Source organism: Candoia aspera, chromosome 12, assembly GCF_035149785.1.
Source record: "Candoia aspera isolate rCanAsp1 chromosome 12, rCanAsp1.hap2, whole genome shotgun sequence".
Taxonomy (NCBI): Eukaryota; Metazoa; Chordata; class Lepidosauria; order Squamata; family Boidae; genus Candoia; species Candoia aspera.
Window position 1 is genome coordinate 897,712 of NC_086164.1, and position 27,453 is coordinate 925,164.

Genomic DNA, 27,453 nt, shown 5'->3' on the forward strand with positions numbered 1-27,453 from the left:
CTTGTCCACTGCTATTTTCTTGTAGAGTCCTTTATTGGGGGGCTGGCTTTGGGGGGCCAAGGTTACATTGTAGAGCTTCGCATGCCAGAAATAGTAACCCACGGCTGATGCTTCCATCATCCGCATCTACATGTGAACTCAGTTACAGCCACGTGCCTAATAGCCATTCATTAGTGCTGCCTCCATACGGTTTTGTGATCCTCTCAAAGCTATTTCAGTTGCTGGTCGTCATACTGTATGAAAGAATTCCGTAGTTAAAGATACGTGTTGTGTGAAGTAGTTTGTTTCACCTGTCCTGAATCTTCTGAGGAAAAACTAGATAAAATACGGTATGCAATCACTCAAAATGGATTCTCTTTACTGTTACTTCCAAGTTTTAGTGAGTCAAAGTTGCCAGCTGCTACATGCTGTGTGCAGTACATGTTCACTCACCTTACAGTGCAGGTGTGCACACAAGCAAGCAGACAGCTGCCTGGCAGTAGCAGGGTGACTCTGCAAGTTTGAGAAACTGCCTTTGTAGCTATGTTAAAAGAGGATTAAAAGGTAAGCATATGCGATTCACTAGGTAAGGCGCTGAATTGCAGATCTGGGTCTGGATTCTTCCCCCACTATGGGACCCTTTGTTACCTTAATGCCTCTTGTTAGGATAAAATGGATGAGTTGCTTGTGCAGACTTTGACCTTCTAGGAAAAAGGAGCAATATAAATGCAATCATAAAAATAGATAAGGGAAGAGAAATGTATTTGTAAACCATTAGGACTCCTTTATTCAACTGCATGTTTGTGAAACATCCGCCACTGAATAGTGCCTGCCATTCCACTTGCCAGCGGCTGCTAGCGGCAAAGGCCTCTCTGCAGCTGGGAAGCCCGGTCCAGCGCAAGTCAGCTCGCGGCAGCCACAGTCATGGTCACTCTTCTTTGGAATGGCATCTCTTTGCTTTGTCCAGTTTGTCCAGCACCTCACTGTAAACACCAATCATCTGTGGACAAGTCACCCCAAATCATCTAACAAATCAGCACGATGTGCTAAGGAGTCGTCCTATTAGCTGAAACAACCAAGAGAATTTGGGCAAACGGGGTGACCTCGGGCCAGTCCCCCTCTCTCAGCCCAACCCACCTCACAGGGTGGTGGTTGTGGGGAACATAGGAGGAGGGAGGAGTATTGGGTATGTTCACCGCCTTAAGAGTTATTTAGAAAAATAAAGGCAGAATAAAAAAATAAACCCTAAACCAAGGACTGTGTTAAATGCTACCCATCATTTCTCTGCAGTTCTTCAGACAACTGCTTAGGACAGGCTGCCACTACTCTTGGGAAAAGACGTGAGCTGTTTTAGTTTCAGAGAAAGGTGTTCACGCTCCTGCCCGCTCTGAAACAGATTTCTGGAATCAAATCCAAGGGACTGAAATCCCCTGCTCTCCAACTGATGCTAAATCCCAGTAAGCAGCTTCCTTCCCCAAGACTATGCTAGAGCTGCTGTCTCTGTGTTCCTTCTGACAGGCGGTTTTAGGAGGTGCTCTGGCGTGCGACTGGCTCCTGTGCCGCTCCTCCCCCACCTGATTCTCGTAGCTGTTCTTCAACGTTCCCAGGTACGCCAAGAATTGCATGCCTAGGCCACACCATCGCTCTGCTTCCTTGTATTTGCCAGCACAGTACTGGTTTATTCCTGTGTTCCAAGCTCTAGTCATAAGCCAGATTATCTCCACCTCCGGATAACCAGTCTGTAGCACCTGCTAACGTTCAAATTAACACATCAGAGCTTTTAGTCCAAGCATAGCCGTAATTCTAGTAGTGTTGCAACCAAGAGGGGAAAAGACGTGTATACGGCTGTACTTTGTTTTAATGCTGTTGGGGATGTTAACACATGTAAAGATAAATGGCCTATGTTAATTGCCTAGGCAGAAGCGTGGTCCGCTTCCAAACACCCAGAGGATGTTGTTCCCCACCCACATAAGCCTGTTCACATGAAAAGCCAGATGAACATTCTGCTCTATCAAAATGCACATCTGGCATACTTCCAGTGGTCCCGTGAAAAGGCTCTAACAGACAGAAGCTGAACGATACTAACTGTGTTGTCCAAAATGGCGAGAGCATCTTCAAAATAGGCCCAGGCCTCCTCCAGCACACAAACATCTGCCTCAGTCAGGCCTGATGGCAGAGAAAGGTGGACCAAGCTGTGCAGACATTTGCTGAGCAGTAAAATACAATGGAAGGACAGGCCTTAGGCAAGCATCCACACAATGCCTGCCTGCCTACTTTGCAACGCATCCAGACCTCCTCACAGCAAGCAGCCTCGTGCTAGGTTAGCATGGCTCTTGGCAACCGTCCCTGGGACATCCCTACCCATCCCCTCCTCTCAAATCAGGAGCTTCATCAGCAGGGAAGGAGACAGCGGTCATTCCTTTCCAGCGTTTTGGAAAGAAGCAACTGTCAGGGGTCCTGAGTGAGGAAGAAATACCTAGAGGCTTTTTTCTTGGGAGGAAATAAGATGGTGTCTCTATGCCTTTCGTTGAGGGTTTTACTTTTACCAGCCATCCTCTCCCTAAACCGCCCCCCCTCCGCATATGCAGTCAGGATGAGTACTCCTTATTGCACCCGCTGCTTCTCAGTGCAGCTACTCACCTGCAGGTGATCGTATCAACAGATTCACATTTCCTCAGGATAGTCAAGATCATCTTGAGGGCCCTCTTACACACGGAGGGATAGTGAGCTGGTGATTCCATGGCCAGTGCTTGAGAAAAGTCACAGGAAAAAGAGACACTTTTAAAACCACTGTCCCCGTGCTGTTCTGCACTGCTACGGGGCTGCTGCTCGGAGAGAGGGGCTGAGAGTGTAACGACATCGATGGCGGGGCGTGGGGTATACCGGAAACTTCAGCTGCCTCCGGAACGCTCTTTCGGTGCCTACTGTGTGGCCGGTCGCTTCACTGCCTCGGACTCCCGGAGGCCAGTTCTCGTCTGAGGCGACTGGCTGGGAAATGCGTGATTCCTGTTGGGGGGAGCAAGCTGGGCTGTTACCTGCAATAGTTTCCAGAGTCTTGATCTCCACTTGCGGAAGTGCCAGAACTTGGTCTAACAGGCTGGACACCGCAGGGCTATTTAGCTTGGCACTGGCTTCAAATTCATAGAGCAGCAATACTGTGTCTGTGGGATCTTTGGGAAAATCACCTATTGAGCAAAAAGCGCGTCCCATTTTAGCCGACCGAGAGATGCTCCTAGGACGGGTAAGAGGATGCTCAGTCCAGTTCACTTTCAGCACAGTGAAGAGGAATGCAAACGGGAGATTGGCAACGAGAGCAAGGCGGTGAGGCTGGCCCCTTCGCTCCTGGCCCTCCGGAGGAATCTGACGACGAGCCCTGGAGTGCTCCTCCCACGCAAGGACTGAGTTATATTCCACCATTTGGACTCTATTTTTATCCATAATTATTGTTTACTTGTAACTGTATTTTTATACATTGTAATTTTATTGTATATTTATAGTTTTATTGATTATTGTTGTAAACCACCCAGAGTCCCTCTTGTGGGAGGAGATGGGCGGTGACAAATTTGATGATAGACAGATATAGATGGATAAAATAGGTATCGGGCAACACCTATCTGGTTTTCACTAAAAGATAAGGGGAATGTATGAGGTGACAGTTGATGCTTACAAGCGTATCTAAAGTTTGAAAGTACTTGAAGATACTTCTGACACATCTTCCATAGATATCTATGTAATAGAAAATGTTTCTTATCTGTTGGCTAGAAGACTTGCAAAGACTCCTTGTCTTCTCCATTTAGAGCCTGTTTTCCATGATGCCAACCCATGGTCAACCCTGGGTTCACAGAATGCGTGGAACCATAAACTAAACTCACAGACTAAGTTTACCCAATGTGCTAGGCTCTAAAGTGACTGGTTACCTTCACAGAATTAATGGCATTAAATACCACTGGATTTACCCTAATCTCATCTTTTAGCAGCAAGTGTCTGCCTCATTTCCACTGCTTCACTAAGCTTAAAAGGAGACTGTGGCTTCAGCCTTGCTTCTCAGTTTACACTGAAGTTTAGGGCCCAGAGAGCCCCAGTCTGCAATGAAAAAGCTGCAGCCTTGCTCAAGTGACTCTCAAGTGAAACAGGCTTGTACTCCTGACAGATTTCAGCCTCGGGAACAATTTCAAACCAATTTTTTCAAACCTAAGGAATATTTTTCCCAGATCCTCTTCTCACTGTCTTTCTCAGGGTCATACATTTTAGAGTCTCATCTGTCCTTCCACCACCACTAGCCTTTCTTCATGTAGTTAACAGTTGTGTAAACCAATTCAAGAGAGCCAGTTGGTGTTGTGGTTAAGGCACCAGGCTAGAAACCAATCCCACGCTGGGCACAAAGCCAGCTGGGTGACCTTGCGCCAGTCACTCTTTCTCAGCCCTAGGAAGCAGGCAATGGCAAACCATTTCCAAAATCTTGCTAAGAAAACCGCAGGGACTTGTCCAGGCAGTTGCCAGAGTCAAAAACTGACCCAAAGGTATGCACGCATGCACACACACACAAAACCAGCAAAATTTATTTCTGAGTAAATATGCACAGATTCAGGGTGTCAATTCAAGAATTCTATTAACAATCATTCTAACCTATTCCTTTTCATCAGTCATTTTCCCAAGCCCCAGGCATTTTGTGCATCTCAAGCAAACAACTTCTCATTGCTATCACCAACTAAGGCAAAAAGGCCTCACAGTTAACTTATTTTGGAATCAGTAGCATCTGGCTGTAAAAATTCTAGCTCACCTGTTTGTTTCAAGACTTTCCAGATTGCTCTGCATGACTGGATGTATTCGAGGGCCTGAGTCAGCAGTTCAGCCTGCTTTGGAAGCCAACATACATTTCAAATAAACTGTACTGTAAGAGCATTACAATATTTGTTGGAGTGGTCGGGGAGAATGCATCTCCTTATTTTTTTGCATAATAATTTAAGCTTATCTATGGATAATCAATACCTAGCTATTAATTTTTTTAAATTTAAATGCCACTGCAAGATTTTCCAAAAGGGTAGAATGAATAGAGGTTTACAATATAAAATATGGAGCACTGGAAAAATGGCCTGGGTATCAAATATTCTCATTTCCAAAGACAAGCAGGCAGTTGTCATCTCAGCATGTCATCTCACCAAAAATGAAATTAGACCTTTCCTGAACTTCCATGAGGCACTAGTCTAAAAACACAAAAGTGTGACATTTTAATTCCTTCCAAATTTTACCTCATCAGCAGGCGACAAATTGCTTCGGCTTATGTCCAGATCAACTGCAGCAGCCATGAGCAGACATGTTCTCTGAGCAAGCAGGACAGCTTTATCAAGAGGACAAAACTGGGAGAACTGCAGCAAGAAATATCAGTGGAACCATAATTATTTTCTCCCATCATCAGAACAGTTCTCAAAATGGGGATCAGGATTCATCAAAGGCAGAACTAGAACTCAGTCTCCTGCTTTCTAGCTCAGTGCCTTAGCCACTACACTAAACTGGCTCTCTCTGTAATGATACATGATACCAATAAAATACTCCAGGTTTTCGAGAAGAAAGATGGGGTGCAAATCAAGGCTACAATTTGCTGGAACCCAGAAGTCCCTCTAAACTGCTAAGGCCACTTCAGTCTGAACATTTGAAATGGTGTAGTGAAAGCCATTATCTGCACCATGCCTGGAATTTATTTGAACAGATCCTAGTCCAGTACCTTTGGCAGCACATTTAGAGTATCAGCTATTCACTCACTCACTCACTCACTCACTCACTTCTAGCTGGTTTGCCAGGTCATTGGGTGACTACAAAAAAATACCATTTTCTCCACACTTTCTAGTAGAGATCAAGATACTCCTTTGCATTTTAACAGAGCCCAGTCAGGTGATTTACCCAAAGTTTCTTGACTCAAATAGGTTGTTGCTGGCTGGCTACTAATCAGCTGGCCAGTAAAGTTCCCACTTGGATTCCATATTTATATTTATTTATTACTTTAGTATTGTAGGTGTTGACTTGGTGATTTTATGATGTTGTGGTTTTAAGGTGAATTTTATTGTAAACTGCCCAGAGTCCCCCTTTTGGGGGGAGATGGGCGGTGATAGAAATGTGAATAATAAATAAATCATGTTACATGGCTTGAATATTAATGTAAGTCTCAAAAGTAATGGAGCAGGGTTCCTTTCAAAAGCAGCTTTGCACAAAGAAGCCACATTTGGGACTGCATAGACATCAAGGAGAATTTAGGCAAAAGCACATACCTTGAATGATGTTATAAAGAAATCTCTCATCAGTTTTAAGCAGCCCTCACATTGGACAGCCAAGTTCCAAGCTCATAAAGCAAATAAAATAGAACATCAGATTAAACAGAACGTCAGATTTAACAGCAATTAGACTCTGCTTAATACAAAGCCTTTTTTCTTCTGATAGGCTTAAACAGTCACTGATAATTTTATCAGTGTGAAATTATATTCTGTACAGAGACTGCATAGGGATTCCTATTATTATGAAAGAATACACATCCTTTTTAAATTCCTTCTCTCTTCGAGCCATAAAAATATGTTCCCTAGCTCCCCCTCTTGGAATGCATATGGGACAAAATGGTCACATTAATAAGTTGCCTTGAACAACTGATTAACAAAACCACAAGCATTTACACTTGAAAAGTGCAAGAAAACCCAATTCCTTGCACTCAGATTAAAGTGAGCCAGATTGTTCCTCCTTGTTTTTGATTATCAGGCTATGCCCCCTGATTTGTTACCTCTATGCATAAATGCAGAAGGGAATGAGATATCATCATTTTGCACAGGAAAAGTTAGAATGCATGCATAACTGATAAAAGACCACACTGCCAAAGCATTTCCAATTTATACTTTTTGTTTTTGACCCCTGGTGATGATGCAAGGTGATTCTGGATGGAAATGTTTTTTGGGGACCCCAGATCACTACCTACCTATCTTTCTGAACCACTGAGCTTCAGTGACCCTGATTTCCAGCAACTCCTTTTCCTCTTCGTGCAGCTCATCAAGTCTATGGTGAGCTGGAAGAGACTATGTAAAGTCAGGAACAAGCATGCATTTATAAACATTGTACATCCTTACTGGGACTTTATAAACTAGTCAAACACCCGTCACAGTACTGAACAGATGACACTTTCCACTACAGGAGTTACCCTGGACTTGGTAAATGAACACGATTTATAATAGTCTAGCTAGTTTTATACCTGCTGTCAAGTATGATAGAAGTGTCTCCATATCTTTAATCCTAAAATAAAAAAGGTGGGAGTTACTTAACATCTCTAAATGATATTAAAGGGAAAAAATATCTTCCCCTGAGGAAGCAGCAGTTAAAATAGTCCAATAATAATACACTGTTCTTCTATGGGGAAATAGTAATATGATTATACAGAGGAAGAACTGACACTGACAATGGGGTCAGCCAACCTGTTGAAAAACTCTAGGTTCAGTACAATGTTGGTGAAATTCAAGATAAGCATGTTAAATATTTATACCTTTCTAGTCAATTCAGTTGGCTATTTAACTTTTCTCACTAACACCTTATCAAAAGCGGAATATCAGCAATGGTTAGGAATGCAACTCACATCTCCTCTTCAGATTGCACTTTTGACAATACAAGTCGGATCAAACATCTGCAACAAAAACAGATCATACCAAATGCTGTTAAGAAATCACGTAGCTGAAAATATCCACCTTCCTTCAAGACACTCCCTCTCTCTTTTTATTATTCCTTTGGCAGCTGTGGACATTGGGTGCTCCTTCACTGTATCATTCCAGCACAAAAAGTCCTCCAGTGTGGAATAAAGATGGCAAACTTCTCAATAACAATTTGGTATACTGGAAAGCAACTTCAGGGGAACTAACGTAAGAGATATTTTTAAAAAACGAATTTGAAACAACAAGATTTCAAGTAATGCAAATCCTTCTTGGATAAAAAATGAGGGTATCTTAAAGAAATATGAACCAGGACTGAAGTCTTCACATTTTGAGAGCAAATTATGAAACAAACTGCATTTTATATATCTTACTCACTTTATAGCTGTAAGTGCTTGCTGGCAATCCTGCAAGTGCTGAGATAAATACCCCAAGGCTTTAATAGCCATAACCTGTTGATCATTCTGAAAGGAAAATACTTTAATTAGCGATAAAAATATGAATAAAATATAGCCTTAGTATGACCTTATGTTATACCTGAACATGATGAATGTCGTATTTTATACACAGTTCAAACAAGGTCAGGCTGAAAAATCCCAATTCCTACATTTGGAGAATCTTAATTAAAAGTATAAAACCTGGAGCAAATGCTAATGTTGATGTGAAACACTTTTTGTTCTGGCAGAGAGAACAGGACAGAAGGAGGACTACAGAATCATTCCTTAGCTCCATCCTCTTTCACTAATTTTCTCTCTCCAGGGTGGTCACTGTAAGTATCCAATTGAGGATACGGAATCCAAAGTTTGCTTATTTTCCTCTTTTTACCTCATTCCCACCCCTTCCTCTGGTTTTGCTCTTTTTGCAAATTGCCAGCCTCCTGTGGAGCATGAATGCTTTGCTTTTGCTGACTTCACGTAAACTGTTCAATTAAGGAAGGAAGACAAGTTGTAGAGATCCCACCAGTCGTGAGGATCCAATTTGTACCTCCAAAGCAAACTGAGCTGCTAAGCTCAGAAGGCTGGTAACCACAGATCCTTCTGTTAGCAGTTTGCCTTTAGTGAACTCTGTTGCTGATTTCTCCATTGCTACAAACGCATCCAAAGCTAAAAGACAGACAAGAAACATTAATAACAGCCTTGTCCTGCTCATTTATAAATGGATTTGTTCCTTCAAACCTAGAGCTGATTGTCCTAACACTGACATGTCTTGCTCTGGGAAGAGAAACGTTACTGCATTGCTCTTTTAATGCAGCTAGTATCTATACTGCTATCTGGTGACTGTCTAGATTTTTGCAGCCTGCATTGGATAGCCTATAACTTTGTAAAGTTCTTGATCAATCTCTTCAAAGGCCAAAATGTCACTGTATTTGGAATCTCAGCTACCTGTGTGTAATGTTTGGTCTTAAGGGTAGCTGTAGTAGTCTTTTGCAAGAAAAATGAAGTACTGTTGTACCTTAAGGACAAATACATTTGTCAGATCTTACAGCACGACTTCTTCTTGTTCTTGCACTATGATCTGGTTGTTGCTAGCAACATCATTTCCTGTGTTAATGATACATACAATCTGTGTATTTCATTCTATCTGTCGTATAAGGAATTGCTTTGGTTTATGAACCTGAGTAGAAAGCCAGCTGGGTCTCGTGGTGAAGGCACCAGGCAAGAAACCAGGAGACGGTGAGTTCTAGTCCCGCCTCAGGCATGGAAGCCGGCTAGGGGACCTCAGGCCAGTCCCTCTCTCTCAGCCCAGCCCAGCTCACCTCACAGGGTTGTTGTTGTGGGGAAAATAGGAGGAAGGAGTAATAGGTATGTTCGCCACTTTGAGTTATTTATAAAAATAATAAAGGCGGGATAGAATGAATGAATGAATGAATGAATGAATGAATGAATGAATGAATGAATATATATATATATATATATATATATATATATATGTGAGTGAGTGAGTGAGTGAGTGTTTGGCTAGCAACCCCATGACACAGCATGGGCCACTCTCCACCAAGTTCAGTCATAGTTCAGGATCCTGCATTTTTTGCCAGAACAAAAAACAAAAGATGCTACTTCTTGACTCAAGCTCTATTGCTAGTTACTCTTCTGGCTTGAACCCTCAACTATATTCAATTAAATTACATATCTGAGGAAATATCTGTTGAAACAACACCTAGTAAAATATATTATGTATATCAAGGAAAATTACTTTGTTTTTCATGGTTGCAAGTGAGATTGTGGAAGAATCACATTCTGTAATCTGTCTCTCTGAATATATTTATTTTTCCTGTGCTATGTATTTTTTTCTATTTATAGTGCCCTTTATTCTTTTTATCATTTTGATAGTTTCATAATCTGTCCAGATAACCCTACTATCTGGTGGATGAGAAATATAATAAATAAAAAGTATACAGTCAAATCCATTCAGATAGGACATATTAACACCCATGCTGAAATATACCAATACCAAAACAGTTGAAGGTTATAATGTATGCCCAAGTAATTCATTTACAACCTAAAAATACACTATCCTGATTCCAAATATATGACCAAATAACAGTGGTGTAACTAAAAATCACTACTATTTTGCACACCCTGATAATAGTTATTAGCATCTTTGTGATGACGTTAATAACAACCATCAAGCAAGAGGGATTACCAAAGTAACAGTGTGCTACCAAGATGCATTTCTACTCTACACAGAGAGAACAAAATGCTCTAAATTCTGAGATGTGTCCCTGACAGTCAAAATGTTCTAAATCTGGAACTTTTAAATTCTTTCTGCTGATGTATTCCGTGTAATTTGCCATATCCTCTTAAAAACACAATCTGATTCTATGTAGAAAATAATGTCAGCTGTGAATACCACTGAAAAGGACAATTTTGTGAAGAGAGAGGCTTGTCTGATATATAGAGGGCATAGGTGGGACAAGGAAACACTAGATTCTCTAGCTCCTTGCCCTTAACAGATGGATTATACATTCACTGGCACAGTAAAATCACAAGGGCATTTACCTTTGAGGGTATTTTTCTCTGAGACTGCTATTTTATACACACAGAACTGAGTGAAGATGCTGTTTGGGTCATACCTTTCTGCCTCCTTTACTGCCTCATTAGCCTTTAGGTAAAGAGATTTAGCTGGGTTAGTGACAATAACAGCCAGGAGAATGAAATAGGATTTGGTCCATGCATATAAGCCTAAAAGTATCCTTTGAATGCTCTGGGATTTATTTCTGAGTAGACATAGCATTATTGCTATATAATTAGTTTATACTGTATATTACATTTCTGCAATAAAAGCAATATATAATTAAAATTAAAATACATTAAAACAAAAAAATTAATATGCCCGAAATGAAGCAACAGAATAACCCTGCACTGTCAGACTGATACATTCACACAATAGTTTTTCTTTTTCATTTTTAAAGTCTTTAAGTTCACTATGGAGCAATAAAAACAATATAAATACATTCTCTGGTGGCAAGATGAGATGATTGTCCCAGCAAAAAGGACTACTTTGCTGCTGCAGCAATGCTGGCGAAGGAGTTGTGTTGATGTAGGAAGTTCATGTCAGAAGCTTTCAAAGAGAAGAGGAGTGAGTGAGCCTGGCCACTGTCCTCTAGTTCTCCCTAAAGCACCCTTGTTTCCTAAGGGGTCTGAAGTGAGGTACACGTTTGTGCTATCATAGGCGAGTACTGCAAATGGTGAGACAAATGAGGCAAGACTAGCTACAACATCTGCCGGAATAGGATGTTGCTTTAGGACGGGACATGCTGTATAACCTCGGCGTCTTCTGCAGCAGACAACAAGCTCAAGAATACATTTCAGCAGAAACCCCCCTTTAGATTAATTAATATTAACACCCTGACAATCCCAGCAAGAAGCAGATAGGTTTGCTGCACATTGGCAGATCCTTTCCTCATTGGGAAGGTAACACAAAGCGTACAGACCTGGTGGCAATCCTTATCCATAAGAGAGAGGCATTGCTCTCTTTGGCTTGGTGTACCTCAGGCCTTCAATGTTAAGTAGTAAAGAAAAAACCAAAACCTCTCCCTTCAAAATGAAACAGTCCCTGATCCCCCTAAATCCCCTCCTCGATAATTTTAAATAGAAGCAACAGTCAAAGATTCCTTCTCTACTCAGGGAAAAAGTTAAAGGGAGGAGGAAGGAGGAATACACTGAAAAAGAATACCTTCTCAGGCTCTTTCAGGCGCAGATAGCAAGCAGCCATATTCCTGCACAGCTTTGCCAGGTTCTGCTGGTCTGTCTGCCCAGATGCGTAAAAGCTGAGAGAATAGTTGTACCACTGAAGGGCTTCAGGATAGCTCTTTAACTAGGAAATAGTGACTGGGTCTTAATCAGAGTGTTGTGTGTGTTCCAAGCATGTGCCTGTTAAAAGGCAGAGAGGCAGGTGCCTTTCCAGACCAGGAGAGAAATCCTCAAAGCTTCTCATTTAATTTAAATTAGTTTTTATCAGTTTAATCACACACCCTAATGTCAATTCAAAGACAGAGAGATGAATACAGCATAAGCCAGATATTTTCACCATTATTAGCTACTTGCATATTATCTTCAGGAGTTTGGAACATATCAAATGACAAGTATGATCGCCCAGAGCTGTCGCAACACGAGATGTGAGGTGAAGAATTATGATTGATTGATTGATTGATTGATAGATAAATAAATAAAGTAGTGGAGACTGTGTATTTACTCTATAACATTATTATTAATCTGAAACTCGGGTTCCAGATTACAACTTTAAGATATTTCCTATTTACTTTGAAAAGGATATGCTGCATTCAGTGCACAGAATGACAATCCATTTCGAAGCTCTAAAATTTATGTAAAAACACACTGACAGCAGTTTAACAATATTATTACATGGCCTTGGTAGTATAAGAACTGAAAAAAAAAGCCTAGGGAATTGGGCTGTTTTTGTTTTCATTCTGGTACCATCTATTCTTGCTATTCAGCAAAATCAGATACCTACTTGTTTTAAAGTTGGCAACAGCATGTCAATTGTCAAAAACTGTGCAGTAAACATGATGCATATCGTTTGTCTTCATCTTTTATGTATGAACACTGACTTTGCTATAAGAGGTAGTAAACAATTCAAGAGGACGAACCTCATAATTCTTAGCTGCTCTGTCCCACAGAACAAGGTGTAAGCGGTTCAGTATTTCAGGAGGCAGTTGCTTTCCTATGTTGTGTGCTAAGAAGATAAATTTCAGCATTTCACTAATTCCACAAGTCTGAGGAATCATAACTATTTCTAACTATATGTGAGCGGAATCAGACACAAGATCATCTATGACACCTATCAATACTAAGCAAGATTTGACACAAAATCTCAAAACACTGCTACTAAAATATCCAGTCACACATTTCAAAACTGGACTCTTGGAATCATGGTTAAAACCTGAAGCTAGTACCTCCATTGTTATGTTCATAGAAGCAAACATTTTAAAGATAATCTTAAATTAGCAAGACATAAAGATGCACCGTTTTAATCAGCATGAAGCTGTAACTGCTGGATTTCTTAGCTGAAAATTTCAAGCAAAACAGATGTTTTCACATCTTGCAAATTTCTTCCAAGTGTCTACCTAGAAGTATAATTAAAAGCTGGACACAGACCTGCAATGGCATCTTCAATCATTCCCTTGGCAAGCGGCTCCTTCATTCTCTGTAACAGGAGTTCGATATGAAAGAGAATGACTCTGCCAACATCTGGGGATCTTTCAAACAGCTGAGCTACTGATTTTAGAAAATCAAATCCAATGGCCTCCCTGAATATACATGAAAATTTTGACATCAAGGAAAGCGGTGAGAATTCATATATTTAATTCTTAGTAACAAGGAAACCTGACATCCTGTTCTCACTATGCTGTTTTTCTAGAACAGTCATTAAGAAACAGATTTTCACATCAAAAGCTTGCTGGAGCACTGTGACAGGAATCAAACTGTAGGCCCATGTATAGTACATACTGCAGCAATCACACTAATTGTAGGCCTTTGGCTGAAAAGTTTGCTTGCCCAAGTATGTGTCTTCAAAACGGTTTGAGCATCCAAATTTAGAATTATTAATTGTCCCTTTGTTTCATTCATTCCCACCTAGCCAATGCAGCTGCACCTGCTGTATATATCCTGCCACTTTGTAACTCTGGCACTGCTCTCTGTCAATCCCCGCCCCCCCTTCCTTTATTGCAGCTCTTTCAAGATCACTGTTATAGAAGCAAGTTGCAGAAGAACGGAGTTTGTGGAAAAACATAAAGAAGATACATTAGGGTGGACATCTTTGATATTCCACAGATACTCCTAAGATTGACACAGATGCATCACTGACTCCAAGAGGGCCCTTAGATCTTCATACCTCTCATGTTCAAGAAGCAACTTCACAGTGTCCAGACATACCTCCAGAGAAACCTCATGGTGCAGAAGTTCAGTAACAGCTAGAAAGCAGCAACAGCAAGGTTAGTATGTCACTAAAAGTGTGCGTGTGGGGAGGGGAGGAGAGAAATAAAGTGCAAGTATTTTGTCTTATACAAGAATGACTAAATAATCAATTGTCCAATATTTTTCAGGCCTCAGGTTCCAAGGATTAGACAAAGAGCTCTGATGGAAAGAGAGATGAAGCTCATTAACAGACTGGGGTAGTTTACACTGATACACAGTATGAAAATGAATATACCCAATAATCTTTGCTTGTAGAAAGAAGGAAAGGAAGAATTAAGTAATTGTGAACTCTGGTTGTAAAGCTCTTAGTTGCCCTTGCATTAGTTTAAACTTCCTTTCCTTTGTCAAGAACCAAAGAAATAAATCAGCACAAATTTAAACCTGTACAATTTAAAATGAAGCTGCTACTGCTACCAGACGGAGAAACAGTCTAGTCCACTCCTTCACTGTTACAATTCAGACTTTCTTTAGAGTGGTGATGTTGTTTATCTTACTCTGAACCCAAGAATAATACCTTTTCTAATATCTTCATCTGATGCATCACCTTTCAGGAGAATTTTGATTTTTAAGTAAAAACCAGCTGGATGTAAATTCTCCTGTAAATCAAGACATCAAGGTATTATTTGACAGCCAACTATTTTTATCAGATTCAGAATATTTTTAACTAGCTGCTGTCATAGCACAGCCTATTCATAACTCTGACAGAATGTCAAAACTTTTCATGAGTATTCTCCATAATATATCTTCTAGAATAATTTTAAACATCCTTAGCAACAATCTACCTGCTGTTGCCAGATTACCAGTTCATAATTATTGTTCTTATTTATTAAATTTATATCCCAGTTTTCTTTTAGAAAATATCCAATAAGGTTAGGGTCAGTGTTACATGTTTTGGTCCTAATAGTTTTTTTTTAAATTAAAAATTATGTAGAAAAGAGAGAATGGAATAATCTTTCACCCTTTTAAATGAGAATAACAGTTTGAGGTCTCTGGGATTTATGAAGATAACATTTTAATTTCTTTATATGTGAGGCTTCTGAGGTAAACTGAGATTTTTGAGGCGCTCAGTTGGAATGGAAGCTTAAGTGCCATGTAGTGGTTAACTGGTGTGGTTCAAGCCCATCCTTCACCATGGAAGTTCACTGGTGACTTTGGACCACACGATTTCTCAAGCCAGTCTACCCCAAAGGATTGCTATCTTGGGAAGAGTACTGGGCTTGCCATCCTGAGCTTCTAAAAGAAAACTGGGATATAAATCTAATAAATAAGAGCAATCAATCAATCAATCAATCAATAAATAAAGTGATTTAATTTATTTTTAAAGCCTCGTCATTCATTCCTAATCAGCAAAAGTCCATTAAGGGCTACCAGAAATAACTACATAACTGTTTTAACCTTGATCAAATAAGCCAACTCTGTATTCCTTCCCCATATTTTTAACGATCTTAGATTTTAATCTCTTAAAGTAATGTCCTCGAGCTAGATTTCTTTTCATCTTCTCTTTGCCTCCACTCAGCCAATCCTTCAAAGCAAAAGACAGATCTCTTTTGTAAATCCAGTAAAAAATTGTCCAAATCACTCTTCTGAATTAACTCTTGTATGTCCTTTTCAAATATCAAAACATTGCTCAGTTTCCTTATATCCAGTGTGTCATGTTTTTGCATGTCATTCTTATAACTTGTTATATTTAAATCCGCATTCAAATCAACTTCAGTTTTATCTGGTATAATTTGTTCTTCTTCTGTAACAGGACTTGCCCATCATACATGATGTTAGACATTCTTAAGATTAATTTCTATGTCCATGTCCCAAATCTCCATAAAAGCATCCTGTTAAAATATTTTGTTCCATTTTGCATTAACGTGTCTAATCTGAATGTTCTTCTTAGTCTGGTTCCCTCTAGTGTCCAACATTCAAAGTCCCTTCTTATCTTTTTAACAAACCAAAACAATCACAGTTTCCCACAGGAAGGGTTATTACATTTAGTTATAAATCCTCATTTCAAAATAATCTGGACCCTTAGTCCATTTTTAACTTTCAAAATCATCCCTTTTAACATTCTTTTGCTGTTTATTAAAAAAGATACTATTTTTTCCAAAACCTTAAACTCGTATGTTAAACTTCTTTCATAGAGAAGGAAACTTACCCAGTGAATACAATAAAAACTTGCCATTCCAAAGGTTTTTAATATTCCAAAAACAGTAAAAAAAATTCCAAAGGTGATTAAAAGACAAGGCTTAGTCGAGCAGAAAAAAAGCTGTGCTATGACTGTGAGCTAAGATGGAATCCCTGACTCCCAGCCATTCAACTCAGAAACTGAAAACTTCTGTTCCTGATCTACAGACATATGGAATACACGTGGGTTATCTCACACTCTCTCTTTATTCTGGAGAGACTTCGCTGGTCTGAATCCTGCATCCAGCTGTGATCTCTGTCACAGATGCTGTCCTGTTCAAATAGGGGCATCTAGCTTGCCATAAATCCCCACTGGAATTCCTGATTGCAATACTCTTAACAAGAATTCGTCTAGCCCAGAAATCAGCCTCACCTCATTAGCCATGATGATAACCTGGAGAGCTTTGTCTTGATATTGTTTGTCCCACTCCAAATACACAGTAGCTAATAATCGCAGCACTTTAGCCTATAAATAAAAGTAAATGAATATTTAATGCTATTTTATACTTTAACTCTTATGTAATTTATCTTGTTTTATTGTATTTTAATCTTTTTAGCTTTATTGTAAATCGCCCAGAGTCCTTCTCTTGGGGGAGATGGATGGTGACGAAATTTGATAAATAAAATAAATAAAAATAAACTGGAATCGGAAAGGGACAATACAGGTCATGTGCTAATAGTTCTCACACTGAATTACAAGGGTATTCTCCATTGGATTACAAAGATTTCTCACCTGCATTTCTTTACTAATTGAAGAGTTTTTGTGCATCTTTCCAACTTCATAACTAAGGCTGTTTAACAAAAGAAAGAATCAGAATGTATTAACTGACCATTCATGCTGGAGGGAAAAAAACCCAGTTGATAAGTAAAATCTTGCCCTGAAGATGAATTCACAAAGGAGACCCACACTGTGTAAAAATAAATATGCCAAATGTCCTGACATAGTATTAATTTTGCAATATTATTATTTGACATACTGCACCTTAAACAGTTAAGAAATTATACTGGAGCTCTTCCACTGTAAAGCTATGAAGAGAACAGAGTAGGTGGAGCTTTTTCCTCCAGGGACAAGCTTATAGAGGCCTTCAGGCATATCTCTATCTTCTAAATTGTCCTATCCGCTTGACCGGATGCATATCGCTCACAATCATTTGAAGAAACAATCTAGGGCTCCATTCATTAATATATGAGCTCATATGTAAACACTCCAGCCTGACCTGAAACAGAAGCCTGGGACATTTAAATGACAGCTAATATACTGCAGTAATGCTCACAAAGCAGTCTTCTCTTTCAAAAACCAGGACAGAACAGATTTTTGGCAAATAAGCAGTCTGTTGCTTAAAATCCAGCATACATGCATTATACAGGTATTTTGGAAGACTCTGCAAGTTTTCTCCTTTTAATCCAGAAATAAATCATATGTACAAACCCCATTTAAATGGCACCTTATCATAAGTAAATGACATCTGCAGATTTACATGAGTGAATAGTGATGATTGCTTTAAGAAAAAGAAAACTGGAGTTAAGAGGAATTGTGAAAGCAGCAGCAGCCAGAGCTGCTACTTTTTTTTTGCATCAAACCACCTGAGCCCTTCAAATGCACTTATTAAAAATACCTTAACCTTGACTAGTCCATCTGCAGCTAGAAGAAACTCTAAATCCCTAGACAGAATCAGATCACTCATTCTGATAAATCTTTTTGGGGGGGGCCTCAGTGACTACACATAGGGGAGAATTGCACATTTTATTTATTGCTTATCAAAATATTATCTAAGCCAAAAGTGATAGGGTGAGAGTACCTGAGCCAAAAGGAGCTCTGCTCATATCTCTTGAGTTCGTATGTTTCTATGCCAAAGTTATAGCATAGGAGAGAAAGGTAACAAGCCTGCAATTAAATAAAAAGTAATTTATAATATAGTTTTGTAATTGCTGTTTTAATCCAGCAATTTAAAAATCCAGCAATTAAAAAAAAAGCTAGGAATCAATGGAGAGAGTTTATTTTTTTATAACTCTGAAGCACCAGGGCAGTGGAACAGAATAAAAAAGCATTTCAGATCCAGTCTCTGACCTCTTTTGGCAGCCTTATCAGGATGTCTTTACACTGCTGCACACACATGACTGCTTTCTGAAAATCTGCTAGAGCAACCGCCTGAGAAAGCAACAGGATACACTAATGAACTGCATGGATGACATACAGGTTTCTTTTAAATTAATGTTTAAAAATTCTAATACAATTTTGCATTAGAAGAGTGCTCACAAAATGAATATATCAGATTCAGTAGCAATATGGGAGGCAATGAACTATAGAAGCTACATTATTGAACAACAGCAATATGGATAAAATCCACTTATTGCCATTATGCTGTTACATTGAATTGAAAATTATTTCTCAAACGTACAGATTCAGCCTGGTAAGACAAAACTTTAAATACATCCTTCTCTATGTCAGCTTTGTGCATATTAGCCTCAGCCTCACTGCTGCAGTTCTTGTTTAGTTGGGCATAAAGTTTTTCTAGATCCTGTAACATAAAGCACACAAGAAAGTCACTTTTTGTGAGATGGGCGGCCGTATAAATATGATCGATCAATCAATCATATGCTTAAAATACATACAACTATCCATTACATCACCTACTAAAAACTTACATATATTAGAAAGCATCAACTTACATTCAGGGCAGTTTCAAGGAATTTATTTGCAAGGACAGGTTTTCCAACATCCATCCAACCTTTTCCTGTCTTCATTACCATCTAGGTCACAAAACACACATGCAGGTTTAAAACAAAACATAAATATTGACTAATCTAGCAATTAGATATATTTCACATAATCTTTCAGGGATTTTTATAATGTGGTTGATTCAGGCATAATAATAATAAATTATTTATTACAGTAAAAATCATGTTAGCGTATTTCTGTGTCACTTCTTCTTGCCTATCATGGTTTGCTTAAATCACAATTAAATTCCAGTTTTGCCAGAAACAGGAAACTGTTGTTTAAATTCTGCTTCCTAACTAGTTTTCGTGATTTGATTAATAAGCCAAAAATGTATCACAGTTTTCCAGGTCAGATGTAATCAGAAACTGTAATTTACCAATCCATGACGGAAGTGCTGAAGCTGCACAAGAGGAGGAGTAATGAGATCGCATAGAGACAATATTCATTTACAGTGTCTTATTTTTTTTATTAATTGTTAATAAAACAGGCATTGTTACACCAAAAGGGACGATATTCTGACATATGACTTAATCTAAAATTGTAAAACATACATTTTAACTATCCTTGAATGTAAATATTCAAAAAAATATTTTTCAATACGCTTCATATTTTGATACATACATTATTATTAAATACTTACACCTTTTTATATATAGCTCATTGGATACTCTCCCCCTCATATTAATGTAAAGAAACCTTATTTCTATGTGCAAGAAGCCAAATCTACTGTTAATTTCTCCTGGACACAGAACAAAAATTTGAAACATATTAGAAAAAAATATTCTAGTTTTCCTGAACCTTATTCACTTTTGAGCATTTTGGGAAACAGAAGACAAACACAAATAATATTTGGACATAAACTATGATTACCAAAATTTGCCTTCGCATCATCTCCTCATTTGGATCACTTACTTCACAAAACATCATCAGTTTGCAGGCAACATGGCGTACTATAGAAATATGCAAAGACATCGTTTACCTATCAATTCTCAGCTAAAATACAGAGGTTACAAAAACAAATATTTCTGATGTCGAATAAATGCAAAAGGTGTGTACGTATGGAGGGCAGCGCATTTGTGAGTGGTACATGCTGTGCTCAGTTCACCATTTCCATTGGTTCCAATTCAGTTCACCCCAGCATCGTATTCAGATGAAAACACAGCAAGTCCTAATGTCAGTGTGAGGGCCCCAACCCCCGACTCCCTTCAGTGCTGACATCAGAAACAAAATATTCTTATATTGCAAAGGCTATGATTCAATGGGGCAAGAGAGCTAGAAAACGTCTGTGTGCCATCTACAGACCTGCAAAAAGGCAAGGACGTTCATGGGAGGTTGTACGTTTATACAAGCAGCTAAACAGAAAACATTTTACTCATTCTAGTAAACCAAATCACTCCTGCTGTGGTTTATGGCTGAGAACTCAAACTGACATTTAACTCGTTGCATATCAGTGATACCAGGGGCTACTTTTCTTGCCACAGTCCAATTCCATAAATTAACTGCACTGTCTTCAACCTGTAGGGAAAGAACAAGGATAAAAATTGAAATCCTTTAAAATTCATACAAACCATTTAAATATTTATTCAAAGAGCAGCTGAAATATTAAAGCTATACAGTGATTATCTAACTTCATCATAGGGCATTTGGAACTCCAGGAAAATGTAGGAAAGAGGAACTGGAGCTAGTAGTTATCACTTTACTACAGGGGCAAAATAGTAGAGGTGGACAGAAGGTGGCCTGGCAGGTGCCAGTAGATCTCTGGATAGTCTGAGATAGTCAGCAAGTATAATTTAATGATAGCAATTGTACCTTCGCTCTTCACTCTTTGCTAAATTATTCTGCTGCAGTGAAGAAGGTTTGGGCTAATGAGGAATGGATTTTTATGCAGGACTCTGAGTTTGGCCCATTTTTGATGATCAGATTTTTTGACATGCCATTTCCATAAATTCTCAGCCTAAGTTGCCTTTAATGATCCTTGCCATCTTTCTCTACCTGGGCTTTCTGACTCTCTTTCCAGCTTTCTTTATTCATATTTTCTATCCTGCTGAACAGCTTCTCAATAACCTCTGATATATCAAATAATGTCTCTTGGTTCATCAATTCTTGAATTAACCCTGAAAGAAATAATATTATTAGAATAAAGTAGAGGCAGCAAATTGTTTCCAAAAGTCAGACAACTTACATTTTCTTACTTTCGCTCCAGTAGCTAAATAAAATGCCAGAGCCCAAGGATGTCTGCTGATGGGGCCTAAACAAGTAAGAGTTCTCCTATGCAGAGGCTCTCTTTCAACTTGGCCTTCCTTGCTGTTGCTGCAAAGACAGCAGAATGCCACTTCCTTCCCTTATGAGAAGCCGCCTGGACAGGACTGAGTCAAGAGGAAATGCCATGCTGTGGGCAGTGATGGTAGGGCAAGGATGGAGGCCATCCTATCCAAGCCTCATCAAACCCAGCCACACTCCTGAAGCTGATGATACCATATCCTCAAGCAGTCAGGTGCCTGTCGGATGGGTTGCCCTTCTCCTGTGTTTCCAAGCAGCACTGGGAAAGACTGAAAGAGGCTGTCCTTCTTTAGGAACCTTAGACATGCAAAATAATCCTAACAACAATCCTAACACACTCCATCAGAAATCTCTTTAAAACAGCAGTTTTGAAAGGACCTGCACAAGGAAGAGAAAAAGAGTCAGTATTACCCAAAACATTTCATTAGGCAAAAGTTGAGATACCTCTTATTTCCAGACTGGCTTTTTCTCCTTCCATTTCTGCAAGGTAGAACAGGCCCTTGGAAAAAAAAAAGTGTTTTAATGATTTTAGTTGTTCTAGTTGATATCCTAATCGATCATCCTCCCCGCAATCATTTCTCCTGCTTTGAGTGTCCTCTAGCCTTTGCTGGGCTGACAGAGCCACAATGAGGACCAGCTTTCTATTGCCCCAGCAAAGGCTGCTTGGGGATGCTTAAAGATGCCCACATGGCCAGTGATGAAGGAAGCACCATGTCCATTTATTGCCCTTTCACAGCCCTTCCAGGACAGCCAAACAGTAGTTTACTTGTACATTGTTAGTTCCAGCCAACATGAGTCCTTCTCATGGCCTACCTAGCAGATCTGTCTTGGGCAAGCCCTACACTGCACTGTCTCTTGGGAGCACTGTTGCTCAACATGCTGGCTGGGGAATTCTGGGAGTCCAGACAAAGTTGCCAAGGTTGAGAAACTCTGCTCTGGAGGGACACAGAAGGCCCCTGAGCATGTATAGAAGGCCTCTTTCTTCCTACTGAAGTGCCCCCACCTTTCTTTAAGGTTTAACCTCCAATGGCCAAGCGACTGTTAGGTGACCTCAGGGGAAGAAATAAACTAAAATAATCAAACCCAGGCAGGAGTGCTTCTGAGCATGTAATTCCATAGAAGCTCACCAGCAAACCTTTTGTTTGGTAATGAGCTATACTGTATACTGTATTCACTATGAGGCCTCATTAAAAAAAAAAAATTGAGTCTCATAACCATTTTATATCAGAAGGGACCTGGGATCGCCTTTTCTGACTAGCCAATTTGATTAAAAGGTGTAAGCTTTCCCAAAGTGCAGATTAATCCACAAAGATAAAGTGCTTGTGAAAGTTTATGCCTTTTAATCAAATTCTCATGTTTGGCCGCCTAGGCCAGTGTTTTTCAATCTTGGCAACTTTAAGGGGGGGGTGGACTTCAACTCCCAGAATTCCCCAACAGTGGTTATTTTGCTTTGCTGGCTGGGGAATTCTGGGAGTTGAAGTCCACTCCTCTTAAAATAACCGCGGTTGAGAAACACTGCATTAGACTAACAGGGCTCTCCTCCTCCAATATCTCTAAAGGCTTTAGGTCACTTTCCCACTTTCCCGTCGGAGCATGCTTCCGCCACTGCACCTGGTTAAGCTAAAAAGAGCCTTTTAAAATACAGCTCCTCTCGAAAGGAAAAAAAACCCGATTGAGGGAAACGGGCGCGCGAGCCACGAGGCCGAGAAAACGACAGCCCAGTTTTCCCGCCCGAACGTCGCTCAGCTTTCCTCACCACCTCCCGCGCAAAGCCCGCCCAGAATCTCGCCGCAATCGGCGAGGCCGAAGCCTTTTCCAAACCACAAACCCCGGCAACCCTAGCGGCGAGTGGCTCGTGACGCGCCCAGGACACCCAATGAGGAGGCCTCGGGAAGGGGTGGGCCCTTCTGAGCGACAGGCGCGCGGGCCTATTGCCGCTTGGGCGGAGGTTGAGCGCCAGAGGCCGCCCGCTTCGCCGCGCAAGATGTCGGGGCTCCTCAGCGCCACCCTGAAAATGCTCACGAGGGACTCGTACTGCGACTTCAGCGAATACGTGGACCAGTTTTACAAGGTGGGAGGGCGGCCGCTCTCTGGGCACGGCTCCGGCCCGCGGGCGCTCTGTACGTGCCCCGAAGCCCCCCGCCCCGGCCGGAGAAGAGCTTTGCCCCACCCCGAGATCGCGGGGGGACGGGGCCTTCCGGGGCCCCTCCTGGCCGGGAGGGAGAGCGGGACTTTAAGCTTTTCTGCCCTTGGAGCCCCTCCCGGACCCAGAGGAGTCCTTGTACACGTGTGAACGAGTTGCCCTGGCTAATCCGGGCGGGAGCGGGGATGATGATGATGATGACGACGACGACCTCGACGACGAGTCTCTTTCGCCTGTCCCATTCTGTCTATGGCTTCCATCTGCCTGTCACCCCGAATGGGAGCCCAGCCGTCCCCCAAACTCTGAATATCAGGGTATCGATCTTTTCCGGGTTCCTTCGTTGCCTTTTGCACATTGGTCCTCAATCTCAGCAACGTTAAGATGCGTGGACTCCCACTCCCACAGTTCCCCACCCAGCGTCTGGGGAGGCGTCTGAGCCTGTCTCCCGTGGGGTCTTTTTCAGGGGTGCATTGATTTCCAGAACGAAGCCTTGAGGGCCTCCTCCACGCTTTATGTGGGCAACCTCTCTTTCTACACGACGGAGGAGCAGATCCACGAGCTGTTTTCCAAGTGCGGAGACGTCAAGCGCATCATCATGGGCCTGGACAAGAACAAGAAGACGCCCTGTGGCTTCTGCTTTGTGGAGTATCCTTGGCGTGATGAGCTTGCTTGGGGCCTGCAGGTGACCCCTGGCAAGCCCGTGAGAGGTGGAGAGGAGAGGCTCCTGGTACAGATTTGGGGCTGAAGTACACAGGTCCTCCTTCAGGTCTCTGGGGAGAAGCAGGCCGCCCCCTGCAAACGGAACCCAAGGGGCTTCCCTCTCTTCCTCGGTGGCCTGATCTTGCGAGTCTTTCCTGAAATGATGCTCCAGGTACTACACAAAAGCGGAAGCTGAGCACGCCATGCGTTTCATCAACGGAACCCGGCTGGATGACCGAGTTATCCGGACAGACTGGGATGTGGGCTTCAAGGAAGGGAGGCAATATGGACGTGGCAAGTCGGGGGGCCAGGTAAAGGCCAGCGGCTGGGAGGGGGCTCTGCCAATCTGAAAGGGGGGGCCCTGCTTCACCAAGGTTTGGCAGGGATTCCGTTTCCCTGGAGACCTCTCTGAGCTGTGGTGCTGGGTTCTAGAAGCAATGCAAGTTTGTGTTAAGTTTTGCCAGCAGACATCCCGCAGCACCTTGAAGGCTGAGCTCTCCGTGGGCAGGAATGGGCATCTCTGGATCTTACTTCTATCATGGTGCAGCCTCCCCTCACCTGGTGGCCAGGGGGGTGGGTTGGGAGGGTCATAACTCCCAGAATGCCTGGTCAGCTACCCCTTCTGGGAGTTCCAGAATGTGTCATTCCAGGACCTGGGAAAGGTTGCCCTTTCAATATTTGTTTGTTTGTTTATTTTATAAATAACTCAAGGCAGAGAACATATTTAATATTTCTTCCTCTTCCTATTTTCCCCGCAACACCAACCCTGTAAAGTGAGTTGGGCTGAGAGAGAGCGACTGGCCCAGAGTCCCCCAGCTGGTTTTCATGTCTATGAGGATTAGAACTCATCGCCTCCTGGTTTCTAGCCTGGTACCTGAACCACTAGACCAAATTGGCTCTCCAGTTTGTTATGGCTTCCTGGCATTGTGGGGATGAAGGCTTCGTCCATACATGAACTCTGCCTTGTTTCTCCATGCAAAGCCCTCGAGTTAAGCATCTCTGTGGTAATTTAGTCTTTATCTTGCTTTTTCCCTCCCTCCAGGTAAGAGACGAGTACCGGAAGGACTATGATGAAGGAAGAGGCGGCTTTGGCAAGATTGTTCAGCAAAAGTTGGCGACTCAGTAGACGGGAATCAACAATTGGGATGGCAGGCGGGGAGGACTGTTGAGCCCGGCTGGTATCTACTTGGACAGCTGAGTAGAAGGGAGGGAAAGAGGGCTGTCTCTTTCTTTGCAAGGGGTAGCTCAAGACCCCTTTCCCGCACCCTTTGCTGTTCTTTATGCTTATCCTGGCCTGAGTTGGGATATAGGTCCAAGGAGCGCAAGGGATGCCTATGGTGGAAAGGAATCGGAAGTTTAAATAGCTGTTTCTTTTCTTTTTTCACTGTTCCTGTGTGCCGTCAGTAGTGGTTGTAGTCTCCTAGGGAGTGTAAGCTGTCCTTAATGTTATAGGGGAGGAATAAGACTGCAATAAAAACGTAATTAGCTGAAGAGACTGTTTTTTTCTCTTATTTGTTTGTTTACACTGTTACACATGCTGCTCCCGGGTTTGATTTATGGTTACTCGCTCACAGCCTATGGAGGCATACGGATCTTGTCAGCCCCCCCCACCCCTGGCTTTCTGCCTTGGTTTTCAGAGAGGTGCGGCTTGAGCAGAGAAGACACAGCCCGGGTCAGAGGCTGGGCAGTAATTAGGGACACACACACATCACTTCCAACCGAATACTGAGGCCCAACAGGGTCTTTTAAATACACAGAGACCCAGTGAATTTAAAGTAACAGCAAAACTTTACTGGTTACAAGGTACATTTGCTGTTTCTCACACGCGTGCACACACGCTCATCCACACTTACCCATGTGCAACTAAGCTGCCAGGCACTAGCTAGAGGGATGGAAGCCACCAAGTCTGGATCCAAAGATGACTCGAGTGGGCGGGCTTCGGGACCCCTTTTATCCCCAAAAGTCCTTGCTTTGCTGATTCACACGACTGGCAGCTACTCTGGCCTTGTTAATTTACAAGTCTGGTAGCTGTTGATGGGATGGGGGGGTGTTCCATGTGCTCAGGCGCAACTTCCTTTGTCTGGTTCAGGTGACATTTTTCCTTTGTGTCCTTAAAGACGTGCTTCCTTCTTGTCTACCTCCCCAAAGGGATCTTTTAGACAAGTTTCCTGGCTTTGTCCTCTCTGCTTACATGCCGCTTCATCTGTAGGTTATGGCAGCTTCAGCCTAGTCTCTCACACCACCCATCTCACTATAAAAGTGACTGGGCAGCTTGAAAATAAAAGTTATAAAAACCTTTATATATATAAAAAAGACGATAAAAGAAGGAAACTAAAAAGCGGAGAGCGCATCCTTAAGCCACCAACCACCCCCAGGGCTGCCTGCCACTCTTGGATTCCCAAGCTAGTTGGCGCAGCCAGGTCTTGACGCTCTTCATGAAGGCCAGAAGAGTCGGGGCCAATATATTATATACCACATATACTGTTAAGTTCACGTATTCCCACCTGTTCTTCTGGTGTTTTCACCAAATAAGACTGCTGCGCTTGGGTTTGCAATTTTGAGGTGGGAGTTTCTCAGGAAAATATTTTTGTAGGTTCAAGCTTCTGCCAGCAGGAGGCCCTGCAGAAAAGCATAGTTTTGATCTCAAATGTGATCTCTTGCCTCCCCACCCCCCATGCTGGCAATTAAAATCCAGCGCATCCCAAGACGATTTTCTAGCCAGAAATGAACATGTGACTCTTGCAGAGAAGAATTTTGCACAGAAAAATGCTGCCCAGCAAATGGCACTCTGGATTTTTCTGCTTCTCGAATGTTCTGGGAACTCATTCCTTCAGCTCCTTTAAAGACAACTCCTGTTTGTCTGTTGACTTCATGGTTTTAATGAAATCATGTACTGAAGTGACAGAAAGGTACATCCTAATTGAAACTCAGGGAACTTTTCCTAAGAGTGACACCAGTTCCCAAAAAGCAGGTAACTGCCAGGGGCACTCAGGCAGTCCGGGACCACCATCTGCCGAGCATTTCTTAATCGCGTTTTCAGGGGTATTTTGAGAAAGAGGCTCTCCAGGCTCTCCTCTCCTCAGCGGGTGCCTTTTAACCCTGCCTGCCAGTTGTCCTTTCCCCAGTTCCGCCACACCAGTCCCAGGTCCGTGCTTAACCATCCTTGTGTGTGGAAGAACCACTGCAAGCAAAGGGTGGCGATTATGTGTCGTGCTGAGCTGGAATTTTGTTAACAGGGTCTGTTGAACAGCTCCAAATTTGCTAGGTTTGCATGTGAGGACAAAAGTGGTGACTTAAGAAAACCCGGCATCAAGTGCTATGCCATCACGTGGTTTGACTTTTCCTTGC

The 27,453-nt window shown here is 41.7% G+C and overlaps 2 protein-coding genes across 2 annotated transcripts; one reads left to right on the forward strand and one right to left on the reverse strand.

Annotated features, from left to right (window-relative positions):
• Nucleotides 1-845: 845 nt before the first annotated feature.
• On the reverse strand, nucleotides 846-22,927 carry TEX11 (testis expressed 11). Its single transcript, XM_063313726.1, has 30 exons — nucleotides 22,875-22,927; nucleotides 21,708-21,762; nucleotides 20,976-21,097; nucleotides 20,414-20,498; nucleotides 19,854-19,933; nucleotides 18,935-19,015; nucleotides 18,664-18,783; nucleotides 18,333-18,413; nucleotides 18,064-18,149; nucleotides 16,998-17,055; nucleotides 16,638-16,730; nucleotides 14,604-14,685; nucleotides 14,007-14,085; nucleotides 13,271-13,422; nucleotides 12,763-12,848; nucleotides 11,829-11,969; nucleotides 10,652-10,754; nucleotides 8,637-8,755; nucleotides 8,031-8,116; nucleotides 7,583-7,630; nucleotides 7,205-7,245; nucleotides 6,935-7,021; nucleotides 6,243-6,313; nucleotides 5,229-5,345; nucleotides 4,760-4,835; nucleotides 3,015-3,164; nucleotides 2,620-2,728; nucleotides 2,066-2,186; nucleotides 1,554-1,730; nucleotides 846-979 (listed from the first exon to the last, which is right to left on the reverse strand). The coding sequence occupies exons 2-30, from the start codon at nucleotides 21,739-21,741 to the stop codon at nucleotides 908-910; spliced, it is 2,757 nt and encodes a 918-aa protein (XP_063169796.1). The 5' UTR covers nucleotides 21,742-21,762; nucleotides 22,875-22,927; the 3' UTR covers nucleotides 846-907.
• A 268-nt stretch (nucleotides 22,928-23,195) lies between these two features.
• On the forward strand, nucleotides 23,196-25,596 carry NCBP2 (nuclear cap binding protein subunit 2). Its single transcript, XM_063313532.1, has 4 exons — nucleotides 23,196-23,334; nucleotides 23,870-24,051; nucleotides 24,278-24,416; nucleotides 25,148-25,596. Exons 1-4 carry the CDS (start codon nucleotides 23,248-23,250, stop codon nucleotides 25,229-25,231), a joined length of 492 nt encoding a protein of 163 aa, XP_063169602.1. The 5' UTR covers nucleotides 23,196-23,247; the 3' UTR covers nucleotides 25,232-25,596.
• Nucleotides 25,597-27,453: the final 1,857 nt, after the last annotated feature.

Bases quoted from the DNA above. Each gene is read 5' to 3' on its own strand.
- NCBP2 (XM_063313532.1), top strand. From the start codon at position 23,248: ATGTCGGGGCTCCTCAGCGCCACCCTGAAAATGCTCACGAGGGACTCG. The intron at 23,335-23,869 runs GTGGGAGGGCGG...GGTCTTTTTCAG, and splicing joins ACGTGGACCAGTTTTACAAG to GGGTGCATTGATTTCCAGAA. The intron at 24,052-24,277 runs GTATCCTTGGCG...ATGATGCTCCAG, and splicing joins TGTGGCTTCTGCTTTGTGGA to GTACTACACAAAAGCGGAAG.
- TEX11 (XM_063313726.1), bottom strand. From the start codon at position 21,741: ATGGAAGGAGAAAAAGCCAGTCTGGAAATAAGAG. The intron at 14,086-14,603 runs GTATTATTCTTG...GCTGCTTTCTAG, and splicing joins AGATGAAGATATTAGAAAAG to CTGTTACTGAACTTCTGCAC. The intron at 8,756-10,651 runs GTAAATGCCCTT...TCTGTCTTTTAG, and splicing joins AGAGAAAAATACCCTCAAAG to CTTTGGATGCGTTTGTAGCA.